The sequence below is a fragment of the Rattus norvegicus genome, chromosome 8, assembly GCF_021556685.1.
Source record: "Rattus norvegicus strain SHRSP/BbbUtx chromosome 8, alternate assembly SHRSP_T2T, whole genome shotgun sequence".
In the NCBI taxonomy this organism is placed as follows: Eukaryota; Metazoa; Chordata; class Mammalia; order Rodentia; family Muridae; genus Rattus; species Rattus norvegicus.
This window is the reverse complement of record NC_141541.1, coordinates 69,819,863-69,841,832: the sequence shown is the minus strand read 5'-3', so window position 1 is coordinate 69,841,832 and position 21,970 is coordinate 69,819,863. Positions and strand designations below refer to the sequence as shown.

The 21,970-nt window shown below is 49.4% G+C and overlaps 1 protein-coding gene and 1 long non-coding RNA gene across 10 annotated transcripts in view; one reads left to right on the top strand and one right to left on the bottom strand.

Annotated features, from left to right (window-relative positions):
* Window positions 1–21,970, bottom strand: part of LOC148004186 (uncharacterized) — a 33,664-nt gene that overhangs the window by 8,620 nt on the left and 3,074 nt on the right. For 2 of the 7 annotated variants that reach the window (XR_015627307.1, XM_087564086.1), the window contains exon 2: window positions 13,430–13,564. The exons of 1 other annotated variant lie outside the window; for it this stretch is intronic. Coding sequence is in view for 1 of the 6 variants with exons in the window: in XM_087564086.1 (XP_087420212.1) it covers window positions 13,430–13,526 (97 nt within the window). In the remaining 5 variants the exon portion in view is untranslated. Of the gene's footprint in view, window positions 1–1,868; window positions 1,970–2,504; window positions 2,729–4,554; window positions 4,985–5,666; window positions 5,779–13,429; window positions 13,565–21,970 lie in introns of those variants that run through there. 4 more of the 7 variants (XR_015627308.1, XR_015627310.1, XR_015627306.1 and 1 more) reach the window with 4 other exon arrangements.
* Window positions 21,772–21,970, top strand: part of LOC148004185 (uncharacterized) — a 62,648-nt gene continuing 62,449 nt past the window's right edge. For all 3 annotated transcript variants that reach the window (XR_015627312.1, XR_015627314.1, XR_015627319.1), the window contains exon 1: window positions 21,772–21,853. This is a non-coding gene — a long non-coding RNA (uncharacterized LOC148004185). The remainder of the gene's footprint in view (window positions 21,854–21,970) is intronic.

Below are 21,970 nucleotides of genomic sequence, written 5' to 3'. Positions count from 1 at the left end.
AAGTACATCAGCCATAACTGTGGTTACTTGGCTGCTGACAGCAACCAGAGTTTAATTCTGGAGACAGCTCTGATTATTCTTACCTCCCCAAGGATAAACAGAGAGTTTGGGACTTTTGTCCCTGGACATAGAGTAGGGACAACAGTGGCAGTTGCAACAGCAGGCAGCCTGGCCTGATCTGTGCAGATCTCTCCTGTAGGTGCCACACCCGTGCTGCCGTAGATACGGGCCTCCCGGCATGGCTCTGAATGTGCACGCCCAATCTGCTCGTGTTGCTGGTGAAGAGATGTGGTCAATCCGAGACTCACATGCTTGTCTAGATGTCACGGTTGGAAGCTGGAGGGTTAAGACTGACCTCTGCCTGCAGAGTTCATGCCCTTACCCATGCTGCTGTGCGGCACTGAATGAGGACTGCGTCTCTTTTCTCTGTTGCCTTAGAACTTACAGTTGGAGACTGTAGGACCTGGACCAGTGTTCACTCACCCACCAGGTGTTGAACCTGTAGAACCCCTCGTGCCTTGCAGGGCATTGACTGTAGCAGACACGGTGAGGGACAGTGCAGCTGACGGACAACAGATTTGCCCTTAGTCACCTGCGATCCAGCTCTTCCTTCTGACTCCAGAAGGTCCAGCATCACCCTCTTTGTTTCTCCACAGGCTACGCTTCAGCCTGGCTAGAAGGCTGCGGGCTCCCTGAGACCTATATGATGTTCTTGTAATATCCATTAGCTTGCCAGTCCCTCAAGCCAGGCTATGGGAAGCCTCCCCAACTCTTGGGGCCCTTCCATAGCCCCAGGATGATATCACCTTCAGGAAACCCTGCCCTCTCTCTGCCCACAGCAAGAAAGACCGATGGAACTGGGTTGGTCACTGCAAGGGCCAGCCCCTCTAGCTCCTCTGGGTTGGAGAACCTAGGGCTCCATAGCCTGGAGGATCTACTGAGAAGGCCTCCCATAACCCAGTTCCAAGTCCTCCACACTTGATTCTGAACTATGACGTTCCCTCCACAAATCCCTGAATTCTCCTCCATGCCCCTCACTTCAGCCTGAAGAGGGTCCTGTTGAAAAATGCGGGCTGGCATTAAAAACCAGTTCTCACATGGCTTTCAGCAAGCTCCCAGCTTCTCTCTGAAGTGCTCTCCCAAAGTTAGGAGAGGGGGTAGGAGGCTGATGAGGCTGCGGGAGCCCAAAGAGGAGGGCAAAAGTTGATACCAGAGCAACAGCTTTAGGGTGAGGGGAGAGGACACCACTGAGATGCTGACTATGCAGGACTAAGAAAACAAAAGTAAGAGATCACACACATGCCCATGTGGGTGTGTGCATGTGCACACACACACACACACACACACACACACACACACACACACACACAGAGGCAGAGTTAGCAATGCTGGCAACGGATACCTAGGAGGCAGGTGACTTTGAACCTGTGGGTCACCCTTTGTCCACCTGCTGGTGAGGAACTCTCATGGGAGGAGGCTTTCAGTCTACCCTGTTCTCAAGCCCACTGTGGCCAGTCTGTCCTTCGTTGTCTGCAAAATATGGAGAACCTCAGTGACAGTCTTCGGGCAGGAACTATGAGTTCTACTCAGTGCTGGAGAGCGAGAAGGTTCAGGAAGGGCTGAGCATACCTGCATGCCCACTGCCCCACCCCCACCGCCAGCCCATAATCTGGTAGTCTTGTCTTTTGGTCACAAACATGTGTGACAATGGAAATAACCTGGGAACTCTGAGCCAGATTAGGACTAGGAGGGAGACAGAGACCCAGCAAGTTCCCTGGGATCCAGGAAGGCTGGGAAGGATACTAGGAAGTTGCAAGGAGGTAGAAAGGGTGCCAGGCCAAAGAATGAAGAGGACTTGAGACAGGACAGGCTTGGGGCACCAATGATTTACTGCAGATTGGATGATAGGCTTCATGCTGGCCCTTCTACAGCACTGTGTGATTGGCAGTTTCCTTGGACCAGACTGATCCTGCACAGGGGGAGGGAGGAGATAGGACGTGTCAGTCCTGCTGTGTGATAATAATTATATTACATTTAGCATGTGGTCACATTGAACATCCAGTCTGTGACCTTTGAGTCAGTGATCTCTTCTCTCTCTCTCTCTCTCTCTCTCTCTCTCTCTCACACACACACACACACACACACACACACACACACACACACATACACACATTCTCTCTCTCTCCCCCTCCCCACTTCCCCTCTCTTTCTTTGAGACAGAGTTTCATAGGGACCAGGCTGGCCTTGAACCAAGAATAACATGTCATTTGTAATCCCAGTGTTCCTTACTGGGAGACAGGAGGGGAGACAGCTGAATCAATGGAAGCTCACAGTTTAACTAACTTGGCTGAGACATCATTCAAGAGAGCCTGTCTTAAACAAGGTAGGAAGACAACTGACACCCAAAGGCTGTGTGGCACTTGTGCACTCAAAACCATACACAGGGGCATGCACACACTCCCACATTCACACGTCATGTACACGCACACAACACAGAGGTGTACCTTTGTACGTGCATGCAGACATTGATGTGGGACCTGCTTTCAGGGATATTATGGTGGTTTGATTAAGAGGCCCCTCATAGGTTCATATATTTGAATTCTTGGTCATCGGCGAGTGTCAGTACTTGAGAGGAATTAGGCAATGTGGCCTTGCTAAAGCAAATATGTCCCTGGAGATAGGCTTTGGGATTTCAAAGCTCAAGCCAGGCTCAGCGTCTCTCTTCCTGCTGCCTGTGGATCCAGATACAAAATTTTCAGCTTCTCCTCCAGCACTATGTCCACTTGCGTGCTGCCATGCTTCCTGCTATGATGGTAATGGACTAAACCTCTGAAACTGTAAGCCAGCCCCAACTAAATGCTTTCTTTTCTAAGAGCTGCCATGGTAGTGATGCTTCTTCACAGCAACAGAACGGTGACCAAGACAGGTATACAGCAGTGTGAGGGACCCGCTCTCAGGGGTCCTCCCAGCACACCCACATGAGGAGGGTACAGTCAGGCCTGCCTAAGGGTAGAACCCAGTCCAACCACTACAGAGAGATTAGAGGCAGCAGCCGGTTTCCCAAGCGGAAACTGGATGTGAAACACAGGAGTGGGACCAGGCTTCTCTGAGAGAGCCTGCGCAGTAGACAGGCTTTTGGTGGCCAGGAGGAAACTATTTTCCCATCCCTATTACTTCCACTGGGACAGAAGATAGAGGACTTTGGTGGGGGGTGGGAATCAAGGCTGGGGTCCCCACCTCACATCTGTCTACCTTCCTTACTGTGTGGACAGAAGGAAAATGCATGCAAATCCCTCTGCCTTGGTGTCACAGCTGAGCAGCCCACAGAGCTTCCCGAGGTCTCTGTGAATGTTCGAGTTCTATCCACCAGAAGAGGCAGAGGTTTTGATGGACAGGCAGCCCGCTCCTCTCCAAGGCCCCAGCAGGCTTGGTTTAATTTCCTGTATGTGTGTTTCTAATCTACTCCTGAGAGAGGCCTACTGACTTGTCTTTGTGGAATGACACTTCCGTTTGGAAAAAGATAGGAGAGCCCCCCCTTTCCCTCCTTGCGTGACTTTTATAAAGGACAGTATGGTGGAGCAGTTGTAGAGGCTGGCAAGCAGTATCCAGGGAAAGCTGGCATGGCCAGCACAGGTTGTACAAGAGCCACAGCCCTGGGATTGCTATCTCAGGACATCATTTGTGAGTCCCACCTCCAGCAAAGGGCAAGCTGTGCTCCTTTCTTCTTTCCATTGTCTTCTCCACCCCTCCGATGTCCAACCATTCCAGGAAGTGTCCAGGGGAGGATCCAGTTTTTTCCTGAGTGCTAGCTTGGAAGACAATCCAAGGGACAGACAGGTTCAAGGAGTCCCTGGCTACAGGGCTGGCTTCCTTCTGAAATTCTTCTTCCCCTTGAGAATGCCCCCAATAAAACCAGGCTGATATTGGAGCATGAATATTAAGTAACACTTAGCTCATGGGTGGAAACCAGACAGCATGTAACACTGTTGGTTCCGTGTGGGGAGTCTGGGTTTTGAATAACTACGAAATTCTATTTGGAGGATTTCTTCTGGGTGGGGAGATGGGCTCCACCTCTGAGAGAGGGAGGTGAGGTTGGCCAGCTTGGGCTGGGAGGGGTGATAATGACCGTAGCACCCAGAAAATCGGGGTTGAGGGGGACAGACACAGGAATCAGGCTCCAGAAATCACTTTAAAGGGCGGCAGCATGCCGAGCTGGGTTAGAAGCCCAGCATGAGCTCTAGAAAGCCAGACACGTCCTCCTTCCAAGCTTTTGCTTCTTCAGAGAAAGAAGAGTAGAAGAGGTTGGGAGGGAAGGCTGGTTCATGGCTTATTGGGGCTGCAGTAAAAATTACAAGTAGGGTAACTGGTAAACAGCAGAAGCCTCTTTCTCATGGTGCTAGAGGCCAAGGTTGACTTGGTGTCTTAGACCTTTACACCTGGTAGGACCTTCCTGCTGTGCTCTTACGTGGAGGACTGGAAGGCACTAATTGTGAGGCTCCACCCACATGACATAGTCACCTCCCAAAGGCCCAACCTCTTGACATCACGACATTAGGGGTTAGAACTTCGACATTCAGACATGTAAGAAGGGAGGGGGAAAGAAGCAGAGGGGAAGGGAAGAAGGGACATGAATCTTCAACAGATGTCTTTTTATAGTTACATCATTGGCATGGAGAGATGGCTCATGGGTAAAAAGCACTTGCCTCAGGAGCTTGAGGTCCTAAATTCAATGTCACAGTTAGAGAGAACCGACTTCCCAAAGACATCCTCTGACCTCCTTCTGTGAGCCGCGGCACATGCTTGCCATGACATAGCACGTATACACAATGGTAGTATCGATAAATTCAAGTTGCATCATTAATTCCTGCAGTAGTGTATGGTGTGTGCTTACACCTGTGCTCAGCCTTCGCTCATGCATTCTCACGTTAAGTATCCTCGGAAACTTCAGACGAGGCCTCTGCCTGTCCGGCTTCCAGTTCACCACCTGAAAGAAACACAATGACTTTCTCCTGAGTCGGGGTAGAGGGAAGGAGCAGGGTCTTGGTATTAGAACTGTAGGCCAACTCCAGCACTGCCTTCCTGCAATGCCAAGGGCTTTCCTTACTCAGCTGTTCAATGTCCTTGACTTCCCTGGGGTCTCATTTGGACCTCCTGTTTGAAGGGTCTTTTGTGCAGATCCCATACTCTGGTGAAGGGGATCATGTACGAATGGTGATATAAGGTGTTGGGGTTTCTCCTTCCAGGTGGCCTAGAGCATCTCTCACAGTGGAGGGTAGGAGCCAGGGTACATTCTTGGGAGGGCAACAGAAGCCTCTTTAGTATCCTCTGCTTAGATCTCTGGGCTTATTGATGAAGAAAATAGATTGTAGACTACATCAGGCAGAAGAGTGTCCACTCCATTTTGCCACCAATGATCCCCCATGCACAAGTCTCCCCATCTTCTGGTCCTCAGTTTCCCCTTCTCTATGATGTTCTATGCCTGTCTATGCCAAGAGCTTTTAGAACAGTGCCAGACATTGCAGAAAGCTCCAGAGAACCGTGGCTGCCATAGCTGTGTGATTAGGCCCCAGTACCGCGCTGAATCACATGTAACCAGAAACTCCCAGCTCAAGTAAGAGGAAGAACGCCCAGGTCTTTTGCTTGTTTTAGATCTATGGGTGACTCACTAAAGCACATGACAGTCCCTCGGCGCTGTTTAGAGAACACGGTGAAACTTTAGATGAAGCTTGGCTAAAGGCAGAGTGGTTAACTGCTCTCACGCTGGTCCTTCCTTCTCTCCTGGAAAGCCACAGAAACACAGCCAACGAGATTAAATTATCATTAAGCCGCACTGATACCCAGCACTGTGCCCATTAAGTGCATTCGTTAGCTAGGGAAAGTTTAGCAAAACCCACTTGCTAGCGACTTGAGCCCCGCCCCCTCCTCGCTTTCCCAGCCAAAGACACCCCAAAGTTTCTATGCACTTATCAAAGACTTTCCCCAACTTTCTTCCCAAACTATTCCTTACTCGTCTGGAGTTTCTACCCAATGGAGAAGAAACTGCCTTGAGAAAGATATAAATAGGACCAATTTAGACATCTCTTTTGTCACGGCTCTACCGAGGGCTGAAGGACAAAATAAAGAGATTCCTGAGACTTCTTTAAATGTTCCTTCAAGTCTTAGCGCTCTCCTATGTGAGAGCAAATGGATTTCAATTATGCCAATCCTGTGAGCAGGAAACACAGAATTGAGGTCTTAAATTCGCCCCATTCACCGATGATTCAGGTTTGTTTAGGCTGTCAATGAGTCTCTGTGCTGGCAGTGCTAAGGCGCCTGGGAACTTGGTTTGATTTCACATAGAGAAGCTTCTCCATTCAGGGCAACATCCCAGGTGTGCAAGGCACAAAGGCCTTGATATCCGTGTGATTTCTCATTGAATCGAGAGTCAATCACACAGCTGTTGAAGTCCCTTCTACACCATGTTGGCCCCGTTCTGCACGAATTCAGCATAAGGTAGGGGAAGCCCATGGAGGTCAACTGCAACCCAGTTGAGCTCCTGGCTAGTGGACGTAGCCTCTGGAGAAACATCTCACTCGCTCTTCTGCCTTGCTCTGGGGTGAAACAGAAGGTGAAATTTCCCTGTGAACTCTGTGGTTTGGCACAGAAGAAAAATGTGTTTCTGTTCCCTGGTGTGCCCTATCTGCTCCCTCTTGCTTATTTCTCCGATGTTTTAGTCTGCATCAGAGCTAATCTTCATGTCAGGTAAGAACCGAGGACCTTATAGAATATTCTGTCTGCTCGGTGAGCTAAATATTAGTTTCTGTCACCTCTAGCTAGACTCGCAGTCCTTGGAGATGGGATCATGGGAAAGAGACTTCCTTTACTTTCCCAGGATAATTGGATAGATAACAGGATGGCTTGAAAGGTGTTGCCCTGCTCAGTACTGAGTCTGCTGAGTCAGCTTTAACTGTTAGCTTGACTTAGACTAGGGTCATCTGAGAAAGGAATTGTCTAGATCACATTGGCCTTTGGGGGATTGTCTTGATTGCTCTTTGAGGTATGAGGACCCGTCCACCATCCCCAGACACGTGGCCCTGGGCTGTATAAGGAAACTACCTAAGCATGTGTCTGAAAGCAAGCCAGTAAGCAGTGTTCCACCACAGCTTCTGCTTCAAGCTCCTCCTTGTCCCCCTGTCTTGACTCCCCTCATTGGTGGACTGTAGCCTTCAAGTGTAAGCCAAATAAATTATTTTCTTGCCTAAGTTGCTTCTGGTCACAGTGTTCATCACAGCAGCAGAAAGTGAACAAGAATGTGGTCAGATTACGCTGACACACAAGACTGTTGGAGTTTGGGAAGAAAAGCCTGAGGTCTGTCCTGAGGTCGGCCTATAGAGTCCTGGGCAAACAGGAACTGCATTTCCTGATAGGACATGGGCAGAGATGCCAGGAGGTGAGTCGTATGTCCTTCTGGCTAAAAACGTGGGTCCTCCTGAGATGTTCAGCTGGCAGGCTGCTATGTGTCTGATTGGCAGCTCAGAGCATCCTGGGGGGGGGTCGGGGGGTGGGGGGAGACCCACAGTGGCCTTAGGACCTGGCTAATTGTCTGGAGACCAATGTGGCTGTAATTTTGGTGTTAGATTCTTCTTAGGTTAAGATGTGGGGTAGTATACCATGCCAAGACCCCACACCCACACCCCTCCCTCACACAGAGAGAGGCTTGTAGAAATGATACTTTCTGCTTTAAAGGGACAAAGACAGACTCCCAGATGAGCAGGACTGAGCTCCAGGGAATACATTCTTTTTTCAAAGGGCCAAGAGACAATCATCTCTGTGTGAAACTGATGCTAACTGAGGTCTAGGATAAGCCAGGAATTTTTTTCCTCTGCTGACACAGAGCAGCAACCCATCTTTGGCTATAAGTAGACTCACCCAGCAGGAAGGGAGAAAAGAAGAAAGGAGATTGGGTTTGTAGTCACAAGACCAAATAGAGGAACCCCAGGCTGGCCCTCCTACTCCGGGAGGAATTTCTCCTCTCAAACACTGCCAGCTGCTCTCGGATGCCAAGACAAAGCAGTACACACATCTCAACTGTTCTCGAACCATATCTGATTGATGTTTTTCCATGCATTTCTGTTTGTAGAAGAGGAGGCTAAGGTCTGGGAAGAGAAGGCGATGTGCCCAGAGGTAACGGAGGCATGGCTCCGGAAGGAGGTCTCTGTCACCCAGCTCAGGGCGTTTCATGCACTGCTTCATTTGTCCCTCAGCACTGGCCTTGAAGACCTTTATTGGCCAGTGAGACCCTGTACTGTGAACTCAGGGGTGGCTGCTGTGTCTTCATATGCTGGTCGCTGCTCAGAATGGGAGCAACACCTCATCCCAGGAGTGCTTTTTCTCAGGACAGAGGAAGATGGTTATCCAGTTGGGGAGAGCTCTTTGCTCAGTGGTAAATCTAGAAACGAGCCTCTTTCTCGGAGCATGTGCAGAAGGCTGCTCCTTTAGGAAGAGGCAGACAGCTCCTTAGAAGTCACTGGAGAAAGTGGTCAACAGAAAGAGCAGTGACAAGAGCCCCAGGGACCCCGCCCTGTCCCGCCCAGACTGTAGGTTGCTTGAAGACTGGACAGCCCTTACCACTCATGGCCCCAGACTTAGGACTCAAATGCAAGATGCTTCACAACCATCCTGGTCATGGAGTTGGCCGAGGATTCTAGAGTCCTTGGAACTGTATAGGTAGATTCTACAAAATGCCACAGAGGGAAGCTTTATGTGTGCCAGGAGGGCCTCAAATCATATCCTGTTGCCCCCATGTGCTGTTTGCTCAAAGCAATGGCTTAGGGTTTCTAAGCCTTCATTTCTCATCTGTTCAGGAGACTCTGAAGAATCCCAGGGGTTTGGGTGGAAGGGAACACAGATCTTTGAGATAACCTTGGAGTAGAGGTCCTTTGGGGAGGTCCAAATACCCTCAAATCCCTGAATCTTCCCACAGAGATGATGCGGACAGCTATGCCTGACTACCAGCTCTAGTTTGCACTATTTCCTTGGTGTTGGTTCCAAACAGTTGAAGCACAATAGAAGAGACACGATCCAGGAGCGTTTACAGAACTGAGGGGAGGGAGAGCTTTGGAGACGCAAAATGATGGTGGTGTTGAACTTAGGCTATGCTGTCTTCTGTGTGTTTGGACTCCAAATAGCCACTGGCTTCTCATTTTAATTTCAAATCCCCAGGTAAGAGACTGCGATTGGCCTGCCCCAGGCCAGACAGCTTTGGGCAGATGCCCGCTTCTGCGTCTTGTGAGAGAAGGATCTCGTGGCTTGGTTTTGTTGCTTTGTTTTGTTTTCGCCTTGACACAAGCTGGAGTCACATGGGCAGAGGAACCTCAATTGAGAAGAAATTGAGATCAGCCTGTAGGCCAATCTATGGGGAATTTTCTTGATGTGGGAGGGCCAGGGTCACTGTGAGCAGAGCTACCCATGACCACGGGGTCCTGGGTGCTACAAGAAAGCAAATTGAGCAAGCCACAGGGAGCAAGCCAGTCAACAGTGTATCTTCGTGGTCTCTGCTTCGGTTCCTGTCTCTGCGTTCCTGCCTTGGCTTGCCTCAATGATGAATCGTGAGTTAAGTAAGGTAAGCTAACGAAACCCCTTCCTCTCCAAGATGATTTCGGTCATGGTGCTTTGTCAATGCAATAGGAAGCAAAGTAGGACAAGGCGGGTGTTGGGTAAACTCCACCTCCCTGAGTCTGTTGTTTACTCGCAGGAGACATAGGTCATGGCTGCCATGTTTATGTCCTTTGTGCCTCTTCTAGAGCAAAGTGAATTTCTCTGTCCCCTAATACAGACACTGGTGCCCTAGAGATTAGGGACCTGAGATTAGACAGCTTTCTATTTCAATGGTCAGAAGACAGAGGACACGAGAGCCAGGAAGCACCACTAGTCCATACAGTCCAATGTCTGTGCCACCTGCCTTGGAAGTGAGTACGAAAATCCAAATTTTGGCTTTGAATGAAGTCCCCTTCATTCACACACCACGGTGTGTGAGGGACTTCTGCAGAAACCACAATCATATCCAGCCAGGCATGTGGACTCAGGGAACGCACTTATTGCTGGAACACATGCCACTTGGAAATGTTCTTTATTATTAATAATAATTAATAAATAAATGGTTCAGAGAGTTCTAATTTTCTCTCGCTACCCAAATTAGCATACTTACCCCCAGTTTTCCTAAATTGCTACCTTTTTTTTTTTTTTTTTTGGGTAATGTGTATATAATTACGGCACGCTCCCTCATTCCACCCAAACTCGCTCTCTGTTAGGTTGGCTGACTTTGTCTGTGCTCTGTTAGCCACTGGTAGGGCTTCCCGAGGAGCCGTTATGATGGATGGAATCAATCCAAGATGAGGCTTCCATTTTGCCTTTCCTGAGTGTTTCTTTCCTTTTCTCCTTCCCATCACAAAGGGGAGAGGGAGGTGGGGAGAGAGTGGGGAGGGAGGTCTGGTTGTTGTGTTTCTGGTTTCTGGGACTGCCATACCAGAAGGTCCCCTAGCTGCATCACCGACAGAATTCAGGCACCCACTGCAAGCTTCTACTTCTGGCTGCATTGTTCTTACCAATTACCGGAGCGGCCTCGGGTCTCTCCCCGTTAATTGCCGCGAGCAGGGAAGCTTTACTCAGTGCACAGCGTACCCAAGCATGTATGGAGTTTAATGAGTCATACTAACTCCTCGCTCTAAGCAATTAGGTAAATCTAGCTGTTAGTTAGTGAGGCATAAAATAAATTTAATCTCTCTTCTAAAAAATCAATTATAGTGCTGTAATGTATAATTCAATTTGGGTCATGCTACATAAATTTTCTGTTTTTAGTATGTTTTTAAACTGGTTGTTATTAGATTTCACAAGCTCTCTCTCTCTGTGTATGTATGTGTGTGTGAGTGTGTGTGTGAGTGTGTGTGAGTGTGTGTGTGTGTGCGTGTGTGTGTGTGTGTGTGTGTGTGTGTGTGTGTGTATAGATGCAGGCTGAGGGACAGGCACATCATTAAGAAATCTGGATGGATTAGGGAAACAGTGGGTCTCTGCTACAATGCTGCCCTAATCTTTCTGAAGTGCCTACTGTGCGTATTATCTGCATAGAAGGCACAGAGAACTTTCAGTAAATAAATATCTGTCCTCAAGAGATGCAGTGTCATGCACATTGCAGGACCAAAGCAAGCAGAAATCAGAAGATGATCAATGAAAGGGGAAGGGGTCAGATAAAAGTAACGATGTTGGAGGGAGAATTCAAACCTGGACATGAGCGCTCCATCTTGAAGTCTACGAGACTAGCATGCAGCTGAGGGTGGACAACAATCTGTCTAAACGCTGCTTCCCTCATCTCTAAAGTGGGACCAAGAGCTTGTCTTAGTCACTGTCCCCTTACTGTGGTAATGCACCATGGCCAAGGCAGCGTTTAGAAGGAAGTATTTAATTGGGGGCTCGAATACAGTTTCAGAGGGTCACAATCCATGACCAGCACCGTAGGGAGCATGGCAGCAGGCAGGCATGGTGCTGACACAGGAACAACTGAGAGCTCACATCTGACCCACAAGCAGGAGGCAGGGAGAGAAAGGGACTCTGAGAATGGGTGAGCTTCTGAAACCTCAAAGTCCACCTCAAATGCCATACCTCCTCCAACAAGGCCACGCCTTCTAATCTTTCCCAGAGAGTTCCACCAACAGAAGACCATGTATTCAAACATAGTGACCTAGGGGCATTCGCATCCTAACCACCACAGAGCACCTTTCCACAGGGCATTCATTGGCGATAAGTTGGGGTGACATGGGCTGAGAGTGCCCTCACCCCCAAAGTGGTGCCTTGAATCTGCTTCTGAACAATTGGCATCTGAGGGACACCTGGATCCTCCCTCCTTTCTTGTCACCCTTGGCACCCGGCCTGGCACTGGCTTGGCATAGAACAAACACTCTAGATGTAGAAAAAGAGACAGGAGAGTCTGGGTGGCATTTGGAGAGGGAGCCAATGACAAGGCCAGTCTGTACCAGCTATTGTGCTGTAGAAGGGAACCCAGTGAGTCTGTGCCTCAGCTCAGTAACGCTGCCCCTGGGAGCAGGAGAAGACACTGTCCAAGACCACATGGTAAGAACCACAGGCTAGAGGCATGGACTTCCCATTTCCAGAGCCACCTTGCCTTCCCACCACTATAGGAGAAAGGAGAGCGGCCACAGGAACCTGGAACATACAGAGGAGCTTTTGTTGAGACTCAGAGGTTAGAAACTCCCTCCTGCTGAAGCCCCCAGAAAGTCGTTCACGCCCCTAACCCCTGCCTGCCCATTTGATTTTGTTAATGGAATTCTTAGAAAAAAAAATTACACACTGTTCCATTTCCCTGCTAATCTCCCGGCAACAGCCGTGGTCCCGGACATTATTAAAAATGTTAAGACTTCATCCCAGCTGTCTCTTTCCAATTTTCTTGTTTCCAGGGGGTGCTGAGCACTGCCGTGAGCAGGCCCACCTCCCCAGTGCTTCAACACAAGCCCAGAAAGTGCATCTGCAGCTCTCTCCCATGGCAACTAGGGCCGTGAGGCTAGACAGAAGCTGGGGTGGGGAGATGCTATAAAACGAGGCTCTCAAGCTGGGCTCTGTTAGTCTAGTAGGAGGCCCTGGGCCTCAGTCATTCTCCAAAAGCCTGCTGGTTCCCCACTTGTGACTTCAAGGACGCACTTGCCACTGGCTGCATTGGAGCACGAAGGCTCTGGAGGTACACGTAGTGTTCTTGTGTCATAAGCTGGGAGCCTCACTGTGCCAATGGTTGGCTTCCTTTGCCAAGCCGGCGGGTCATTAAAAAGTATATATCTAAAGTAGGCTGGGTGCAGTAGCTTCCACAAAACGATCCCCATCACAAAATAAGCCTTTAATTAGTAGAACAACTCGCCCAGATGAAACCCAACTTTCACAGACATATACCCAGTGATGTTAATTATGAAATGAATCTGCACATGCATGATTTATGGGCCTTTGACTTTAAAGAGAGGAGGAGAGAGAGAGAGAGAGAGAAAAAAAAAAACTCAGCCGCCTTTTTTATTTATGCTTGCTGCCCTCTGAAGGGAGTCACAAGAGAGAGATACCACAGAAGGTTCCAGAGCTTCTTAGAAGTTTAACGTCCCTTTCAGTGACTTTTATGATTTTGCTTATATCAATCAGCTAAATATTTATCAAATTCTCAATTGACCAGCATGGAGCATGGGGTAGAGGATGGGGTTGGAAGCAGGGACTCAAGATGAATCACAGCAATAGGTTAGGTAGCTCAGAGGGGCCTCGGGGAACACAGGGCTTACCTCCTTCATTTTGTAAGAAGAAAAAAAAAAGGGAAGTAAGGCCAGAAAATAAATTAAGTCGTCAAAATTCAGAACTGCATGGTCAGCCAGGTTTGTCCTGATGGCTCAGCTGGGTGCTTTTCTCATACCTGGACCACTGATGGCAGAATCTTCTGGTTGCCAGAGCCGTAAGGAAAGTGTGTTCGCAGTGTAGAAGCAGCTAAGCCAAGCATCTGTGTGCATCATGGGACTCCGTCCAGGAAGCTGTTGGCTACTGATGCATGCTGGGGGAGGGGAGACATTGTCTTCAATTGTGTAGCCACCTGGTTCCAATTGATAATTTCACACCCATGTTCATGTATGTGGATAGCCCTGGTTCAAGTCGACTGGTCAGAAGACAAAGCAAAACGACTAGAAGGGAGATGAGGAAGGGTGGGCAGGGGTAGGCGGGATGTAGGGTGGGGTGGGGGGTGGGCAGGGGTAGGCAGGGGTCGGGGGTGGGGTGGGCAGGGGTAGGCTTGGGTTCTAGGGTTGGGGAGGGGAGGGGATCAAAGTCCATTAGAAGTGAGTCAGTCATCAAAACACATTATATCCAGGTATGCAACTATCGAAGGATACATTACATTTAAAGTAAATACGTAAATTGAATCTCCATTTGAAATCAAGTCCAGTGCCTTGATCATCTCTAAGCCATTGCTTCTCAAACTTCATGGTCATGAAGAAGTGAGTAAAAAAGTACAAGGCCTGACCCTCAGAGATTTGGGCTTTAGGGTGTGGTCGATCTAGAGAATGCCTTGCTCCCACGAGATGTCACAATGACCATTTTGTTAGAGGTTCAAAGTGGGCCCTGAACACTGTGCTTTTTCTCGGGGCTCACATTCTTGCTGCAGTGCTGTGCACTTTACACACTGGCTGGATTCCTCCATCCCTCCATGTTGGTTACTTTTCTTGTTGCTACAACAAAATACCTAACCATTTAAGGAGGAAGGGTTTATTTTTGGCTCAATCCGAAGATACGCTCCATCACTTCGGGAAGGCACGGCAACAGGAAGTGAGGCGGGTGGGCGGTCACACTGCATCTGCAGTCAGCAAGCGGAGATGAATGAACCCTAGGGCTCACGGTTTGGGTCTGTGTTCTGCCTCACCGCTGGGGTGTAGGAACTCTGCCTGGCACACAAAACACATAGACACAGTCTATAGGGCTCAGTGGCTGGGTAAACACAGCCTAAAATGTGGGAGGCTGAAACTGGGGTTCCCTGATTCCCGGGAATCCAGAGGCCACTGGAGACTGCATGGAGAAGTTGGGAACGGAGGGTGGAGGGGCTGTAGGGAGGCTGGGGCTGGAGGCTCTCAAACTCCTGGACATTCAGACACCGCTGAGCCATGGGGAGCTGGAACCAGAGTTAGTTGGGCTGAGGAGCCCAAGGCTGGGGGTATGGAGAGAGCTATGACTTATTTCATAAGTGATTGTCCCTAGCTTAGTGGCAATTGTCTAGGAATGCAGTGCGGAGGGGCCTGAGGGAGACTTAGATGGTGCTGCTCTGTAGGCGAAGGCTTCCTCCATATTCTTGATGAGAGAGACAGTCCTTGGTTCCAAACCATTTATTGATTGTTCATCATGTTCATCATAGCACCTGCTCAGGGTGGATTAGCCACTAAATACCTATTTCAAGAAGGAATGTCTGGGAAGGAAGCTTATTGGCTAAGCCTTCAGGGCCGCTAGATGCCTAATTAGCATGGAGAACTCTGCTCTGATCTAAGTGACCATTGGTCACATTCCTGTGTAGGGATAGTGGTCATGTGACAGGGGCCTGGTCAGAAGCAGGTGAAGCTCCTGTCGTCCTCTCTGGCATGAGGTTCCCACTCAACTTTACCAAGTTTCCTGGCATGGTTCAGTGCCCCACATCACGTTTTCCTTTTCATTGCATTCTTAGCTGCATCCCATGGAATGGTGCTACCCACAGCACACATCAATCTAGAATCCCTCACAGACGTGCCCATAGATCTGTGTCCTGGGGTATTCTAGAGCCTGCCAGGTTGATAGTTTCAACTACCACGCCATCCCATATATCTTCCTTGCTCGCCCTTAGACTGTACTTGGGCAGCGGATGCTGGGGACATTCTTCCTGATTTCCACCCTCCTTTGTCAGAGGTTTCTTCCTCTTCTGACACCCGTTTCTCTTCTATGCATCCCTTAGTAGGACAGAACCCTGGAGGCTTCAGCAGCTCTGTGGTGCTGTCTCTGTGTTCTGTACCCCACACCTGAGCCCTCCCCCTCTCCACAGACTGGGGTTTCCATGCAAAACTTCCCTAGCCTTCTCATGCATGGTACATGCCTTTTTTCTCTTTCTGGATTCCCACATCCTACCCTGTTCCTTTCCTTTCCCTTTTTAAAAGTCCATGATTTATTCATTATCTGCATTTTTCATCTGCTTTCAAATATTAAGAAGGCATAGTAAAAAAAAAATTCAAGCATGGCAGTGGAGAAAGCTGTGAGCCTCTGTGTGTGACCCTCCCCCAAAGTAGCAGATGCTCATAGCTTGCTTGGTGGAGTTTACAAATCATCACACAAAGAAAAAGAAATGAATACATATTCTGAAGCAAAGGTATAGTAAAAATTATAGAAACTATCTGTGGTGTCAACCCCAAGGAACAGCAGATCTTAGTTTTGCTACTGACATTACAGGGAGACGAGCCGTAGTTTTTTTTAAAACTCAGCCGTATCCCACTGGGTGATTTTAGCAGATTATTTTTTATCAGCCCACACTTATTGTTTACTTTTCATTTTTTCGTAATACATTTATTTATTTGTTTGGGGGTGAGGTGGGTAGGTGCATGCTTTTGGACGTCAGAGGACAACTTGGTCCTCACCTTCTACCATGTTGGGGGCTGAACTCAGGTCGTCAGACTTGGCAGAAGGCCCCTTACACCAGGAGCCATCTCATCGGCCTAGAAACTGTTTCATTTCAACAGTTACAAACTAGCACGGCTACAAACATGCTCGCACAAGATTATCTGGGTAAGCTTGAGTGGAACTGAACACAGGCGGATAGAATTTTTGGACAGAAACGTGAGTGCCTTTTACAGTTCACCTATGTTACCAATTTGACTCTCAAAATTGATTTTTACCAATTTTTTTGTTATTTTGTCTTTTTTTTTTCGGAGCTGAGCACTGAACCCAGGGCCTTGCGCTTACTAGGCAAGCGCTCTACCACTGAGCTAAGTCCCCAACCCCTTTACCAATGTTTTTGAGTGGCTGTTACCGACATACCCTGTGCCCATCCTGGATGTGATACTTTTCAATACTTTCTTAAGGCAGAGGGAGGAAAACACCTGCTTGTCATTTCCTCTTTCTTCTCCCAGTTCTCAGCTCAGTGAGGACTGGCTTGGCTTCTTCTCTGAAGTATCATGAAGTGAACTTGGCTATTCTTTCTTCTTTGGTCATTAAATGAAGTACATGGGTGTTATTCTCATAGGGTCTTAACCTGTTTTCTCAGGACAGAACCTCTTCCCCCGGGTCACTTGTAAAGGCAAGAAGTCGTGGGGGCTCACACTGTGAGAGGCTAGGAAGTTTCAGACTTGGGGGGTACATCTGGGGAGGGCAGAAGACAAGTAGGTATCAGTGGGGAACACCCACGGTCTCACTCCATAACAGCTGTGCTCATGTGACCACCACAGGCTCTGAAATGGAGAACTCACTGAAGCAGTCAAGGCTGAATCTTGTCCTGAGAGCTCTGTCCCATGACCCGACCACTTCCCAGTAGCACCTCCTGGGGAACCAGGCCTCAACACCAGTTTGGGTGTCAAGTCATACTCAGACCACACAAGGCAGCTCACTAATGCCCACAGTACTGAAGGCGATGTGAAATAAACCCAGAACTCAGAAGCCCTGATCTCAGCTGACCTGGAACCTCACACAGAGTGCTCACACACACCCCAGAGCACCCCAGCGCAGTCATGCCCACTCCCTGGGTCCTCACTGCCAGAGAAATCTAGTAATCAGTAAGATGGCCAGAATGGAGAGACAGTTCCAGCCAGTGCCAAATCCCTGCCCCGGGTTGGGAACAGAAACAGGGCCCAGACGCTGAAAGCCTGGGCCACAAGCAGATGCCTGGGTAGCAGATGAGTGGCTGGGAGTCAAGTCCCAACTTCACAGCCAGTTTCTTCCTTGTATAAGGAGCCTTGGCTCTGGGCTTCCCCACGTAGGAAAAGGAAACGGTGATACCACATTGAAGACCCTCTCGAGAGGCACAAATGGAGCTGTATACAATAAAACTAGAACCTTCTGTAAATGTAGGTTGTAAGCACCAATGTTTGAGGAGTCATCCGTGACCATCCAATCACAGTGCTAGTGCAGAGTCCCCTGTAAGGGACACATACCTGTCTGCTATTTTGTCTATAGCTGTGTTTTTTAAAGTGGCCGAGAGCACAGGCTGGCCCTGGAATCAAGAGCTGCTGACTCCTTACTGTGTGACTCTGAACAGGTTACCAAACTCCTCTGAGCTCCAAAGTCCCCCTTCAAAAAAAAAATGGCTATAACCAAGCAGTTTGTTCTGAGAAGTTAATGGGCTGTGTTAAAAACCTGACTCCATAAACATCAACTATGCTATTATCATCTTTAATAATTATCGACCTTGAACGCAACTGGTGATTGTTGAGAACAGGTCCCATGTAGCCCAGGCTAGCCTCACACTCATTTTGCGACATGGATGACCTGAACTCCTGATCCTCCTGTCTCTACCTTCTGAGGACTGGGACTCTATGCAGCAGCCACCTCATGGTAGGCAAGTGCTCTCTTGACTGAGAAACAGTCCTGAGAAAAGGCTGAGGCTCAGCTTCCTATGGTCAGTCCGTGGTCCCACAAGTTCTCAGTCATGGGCTCCTTCTGGTGGATCTTCTGTTGTCTTCCCTGCTGAGAAACTTGGCCTTAAATCTTTCAGCTGTGAGATAGGATGCCTGCGACTGCCTTCCTGCTGGAAGACCTTGGCTTGTGTGTTCTTTCTGCCTCAGTTTCCTCATTTGTAAAGAAGCATCAGAATGCTGACTACAGAGGGCTCAGAGCTAAGGGAAGGAGCAGTTGGTAAGTGCCACACAATGGCTCCTCCTCTGGTCATTCTTTGGCAGGGCTCCGCCTGTAGCATGGGAGCTGATCTCAGAGACAGTTAGGATCCTAGAGAGATAAGACTTCTCACACCAGAGACCATGTGACCCCAGAACAGCACAACCACTGAGGAGGGAGGCTCCCGGCTTTGAGCAGCCAGCTACTCCTCCATAGAGCCCCTGGCTGCTGTTACTGTGAGTCAGGGTGAAGCCTGACCTGGGTAGGGAATGTGCCCACTGGTCCTTACATTCCCCACTCAGGTCCTTCACCCTGGATGATTTCCTGCCTCGACATTTGTCATCCGCACAGGAACATTGGTTTCCTTAGGTTTTTGCTCAGATATCATCCCTGTGTGTGTGTCCTGAGCACAAATACACACACACACACACACACACACACACACACACACACACCACACATACCACACGCACACACAGATGCATACACCACACACATGCACATACTCACACATATATTTATCACATACACTCACACATGCACATACACACACAGACACACACACCACATGCATGCACAGATGCACACACTACACACATGCACACACTCACACATATACATATCACACACACTCGCACACTCACACATGCACACACACCACACTCACGCACAGATGCACACACTACACACATGCATACACTCACACACACACATACACACTCACACATGCACACACACACAGACACACACACTCATGTTCTCCCCACTTTAGTCTCCTCATGCTCTATTGTCACCAAACTTCTGATCATTTTTGCACATCTGATTTTGTCTGTCCGTCTGTCCTCATCCGTGGCAGAATTGTCTATTGCTGTGACACAGTCTCTAGAAATCAGTAACTCAAAACAACAAACAGGCAGTAAACCAAAACACCATCTCCCAGTCTGTGAGGAGTGTCAGACAGAGTGTGGCTGGTGGCTCTCCCACCTTAGGAGCTGACAGTGGAGATAGCTGCTGGCACGTCCAAGATGGCTTTGCTAGTCTGTCTGCACCTTGGGAGCAGCCTGGGAGAGCTGGGGCTCACTGAACTGGAGCACCTACACATGGCTTCACGGATGTGACCCGGCTCACTTTGGCCATGGAGCCCAGGGCTCCTGAAGTGACATGGGGGAAGACACAAGAGTCTTCCTTCACAGCAACACTTCCTTGTTGTTCTCTTACTGGCATCACTAAGGCCAACCTGAACTCCTGGGTAGGCCACAGCTTTCAGGAGCAGGAAGCTGAGGATTCCAGCTCTGCCCTAACATACCTCCCCAGGATTGGCCTTCAGAGTGGTCCATGAACTGAGTCTAGCACACAGGGGCTCCTCAGTGGACATGTGCTGGGGGCTGAGGGGGCACTGCATCTATGTTTTATTTATTTACTAGCTTGTTTAGTCTGAGCATCATATGCGCATGTGTGTGCTGACGTGTGTGTCCACGCATGTGGTCAGAGGCAGATGTCAGGAATCCTGCTCTAGCACCCTCTGCATATTTCCTTGAGATGGGGACTGTCACTGAACATGGAGGTCAGCTGGCAGCCAGCATGACCTCGTCTCCTCCTCCAGAGCTGGGATTGCAGATGCCAATGCCATCACACTGGACTTGTCACATGAGTGCTGAGCGAATTTGCAGGCCCTGATACATAGCAAACACACTTGCCTGCTGAGCCATCTCCCCAGCCCCCTGGCATCATCTGTGTCATCCAGCCAGCTAGAAACCTTTCATACCTGCTTGAACAGAAATTCTTTCCTAGTTCAGCCTCCCCCGCCCCTCTGCCTCTTCTGCCTCTGAGCCCAGGGCTCTTTCCTTCTGTGCAGATAATCCTGGATCCAGATCATGAGCTGCCTCTGAGGGTTCTGTGACATTCAAGGAGGCTTAAAATGGTTGGGAAGATATATATATATGCATGGGTTCATGAATCACAACCACAGACAGGGCGGAGGCTGCTGTGCCATTTTACAGATGAGGACATGAGGCCCAGAGATATCACGTCATTTTCCTCAGGTCACACAGCCAACCCAAGTCCAACCTGGAGGTTCTACAGAGCCACTGAGCACCTGTCTCCATTTTTTAGGCTATGCAGGTGAGAAGCTTCCCCACCAAGCTTCTCCCCACCCCGCCCCACCCCACCCCAAGCTTGATATGTGTAGCCTTCTGAAACGGGGACTTCTGGCGTCTAATTTTTCTTCTCCCTTCCTTGGAGACCACTGTTTCCCACCCCTGAGATGCTCTGCCAAGGGAGTTGGGTTTAATATTCATGAGCCAGCCAGGCATGAGTGATTAGCTGACTGGTGTTAGAAGAGGCCTAATTGAATAAGGTATTTACATAACAAGTTAATGCTGTCGCCTGCGGTGCTCCTTTGCCTACCCCCCACCCCCAGGCCCCCAACTTGTTCATCTTGTGCTTCTCCTCCCCTTGGATGGCCAAGGACACAGAGGCACCACTGGTGTTGATGTCCGCAGCATACATAACACCAGGAAGAGGAGAGAATAGCCTTGTAGCCAGCAAGAGCATGGGAGTTCTAGGCTCCCCTAAAAGCAGACCTCCTCCCCAGGAGCAGAGCTTAAGACTGGCCTTTGACCTAGTTATGTTCACCCCAAACCCTAAAGACCACAGATGGATCCCACCCCACTTCTGAGCTTGCCTTCTTTGCTGTAATGTGATCGCTGGAGTCTAGAACTATAAATCACCTGCCTGTAGTAACAGGAAGTGAGAGGACTGAGCCTTCCTGGCCCAGGGAGATGGCCCAGTGGGTAGCATCCTTGCCATGTGAGTGGGAGGACTTGAGTTTGAGTCCCCCGAACCCATGGAAAAGCCAGATGATAGTAGCACATGTCTGTAATCCCATTGTTCCTACAGTGAAACGGGAGGGGGAGACCAGAGAATCTCCAGAGGCTTGGGAACCAGTTAGTCTGGTGTACATGGCAGAACAAAGCCAAACAAAGAGACCTTGTTTCAAACGAGGTAGGAGGCGGGGAACAGACACCTGAGGTTGTTCTTAAACCTTCATGCACAGGCCGTGGCGTGTGCGTGCTTGCACTCACACAGAGATAATAAATGAATAAATAATGGGGGGGGGGGATCCTGCAATTGCAAAGGAAAGACATAAGTCACCATGTTCACATCTTCCCAAAGATCTGCCTTCAGGGTTAGGCCTGGACAGCACTCCCTTGGGGACAGCAATCCCTCAGGGTTACAAGCTCATAAAGTTCTTGCTCACCACAGGCTGGGAGGTGTGTGGTGCGTCTGACCTCAGGCAAGAGGAACACCAAGCCAAGTCCCCTGGCTGCAGTTGAAAGGGCTCAGCAGCCTCTCCCTGCAGGCAAACTACTGGGCGTGTCTGAGAAGAATAGGAAGCACTAGCTGCTGGGCCACCAGCTCCAATGAGCTGCCAGTGCCTTCATGCTCTGGAACAGTGGATGGTGTCCTGCGAGGGCCACAACAGTCTGGTTCTTCTTGCCAGGCGTGCAGAGAGGTAGAACTGGGAAGCTGTGTGTCTGACTGTGTGTGTGTGTGTGTGTGTGTGTGTGTGTGTGTGTGTGTGTGTGACTTCTGGGAGCTGCCAGTCCCTCTTTTAGAGAATGAACAAGGT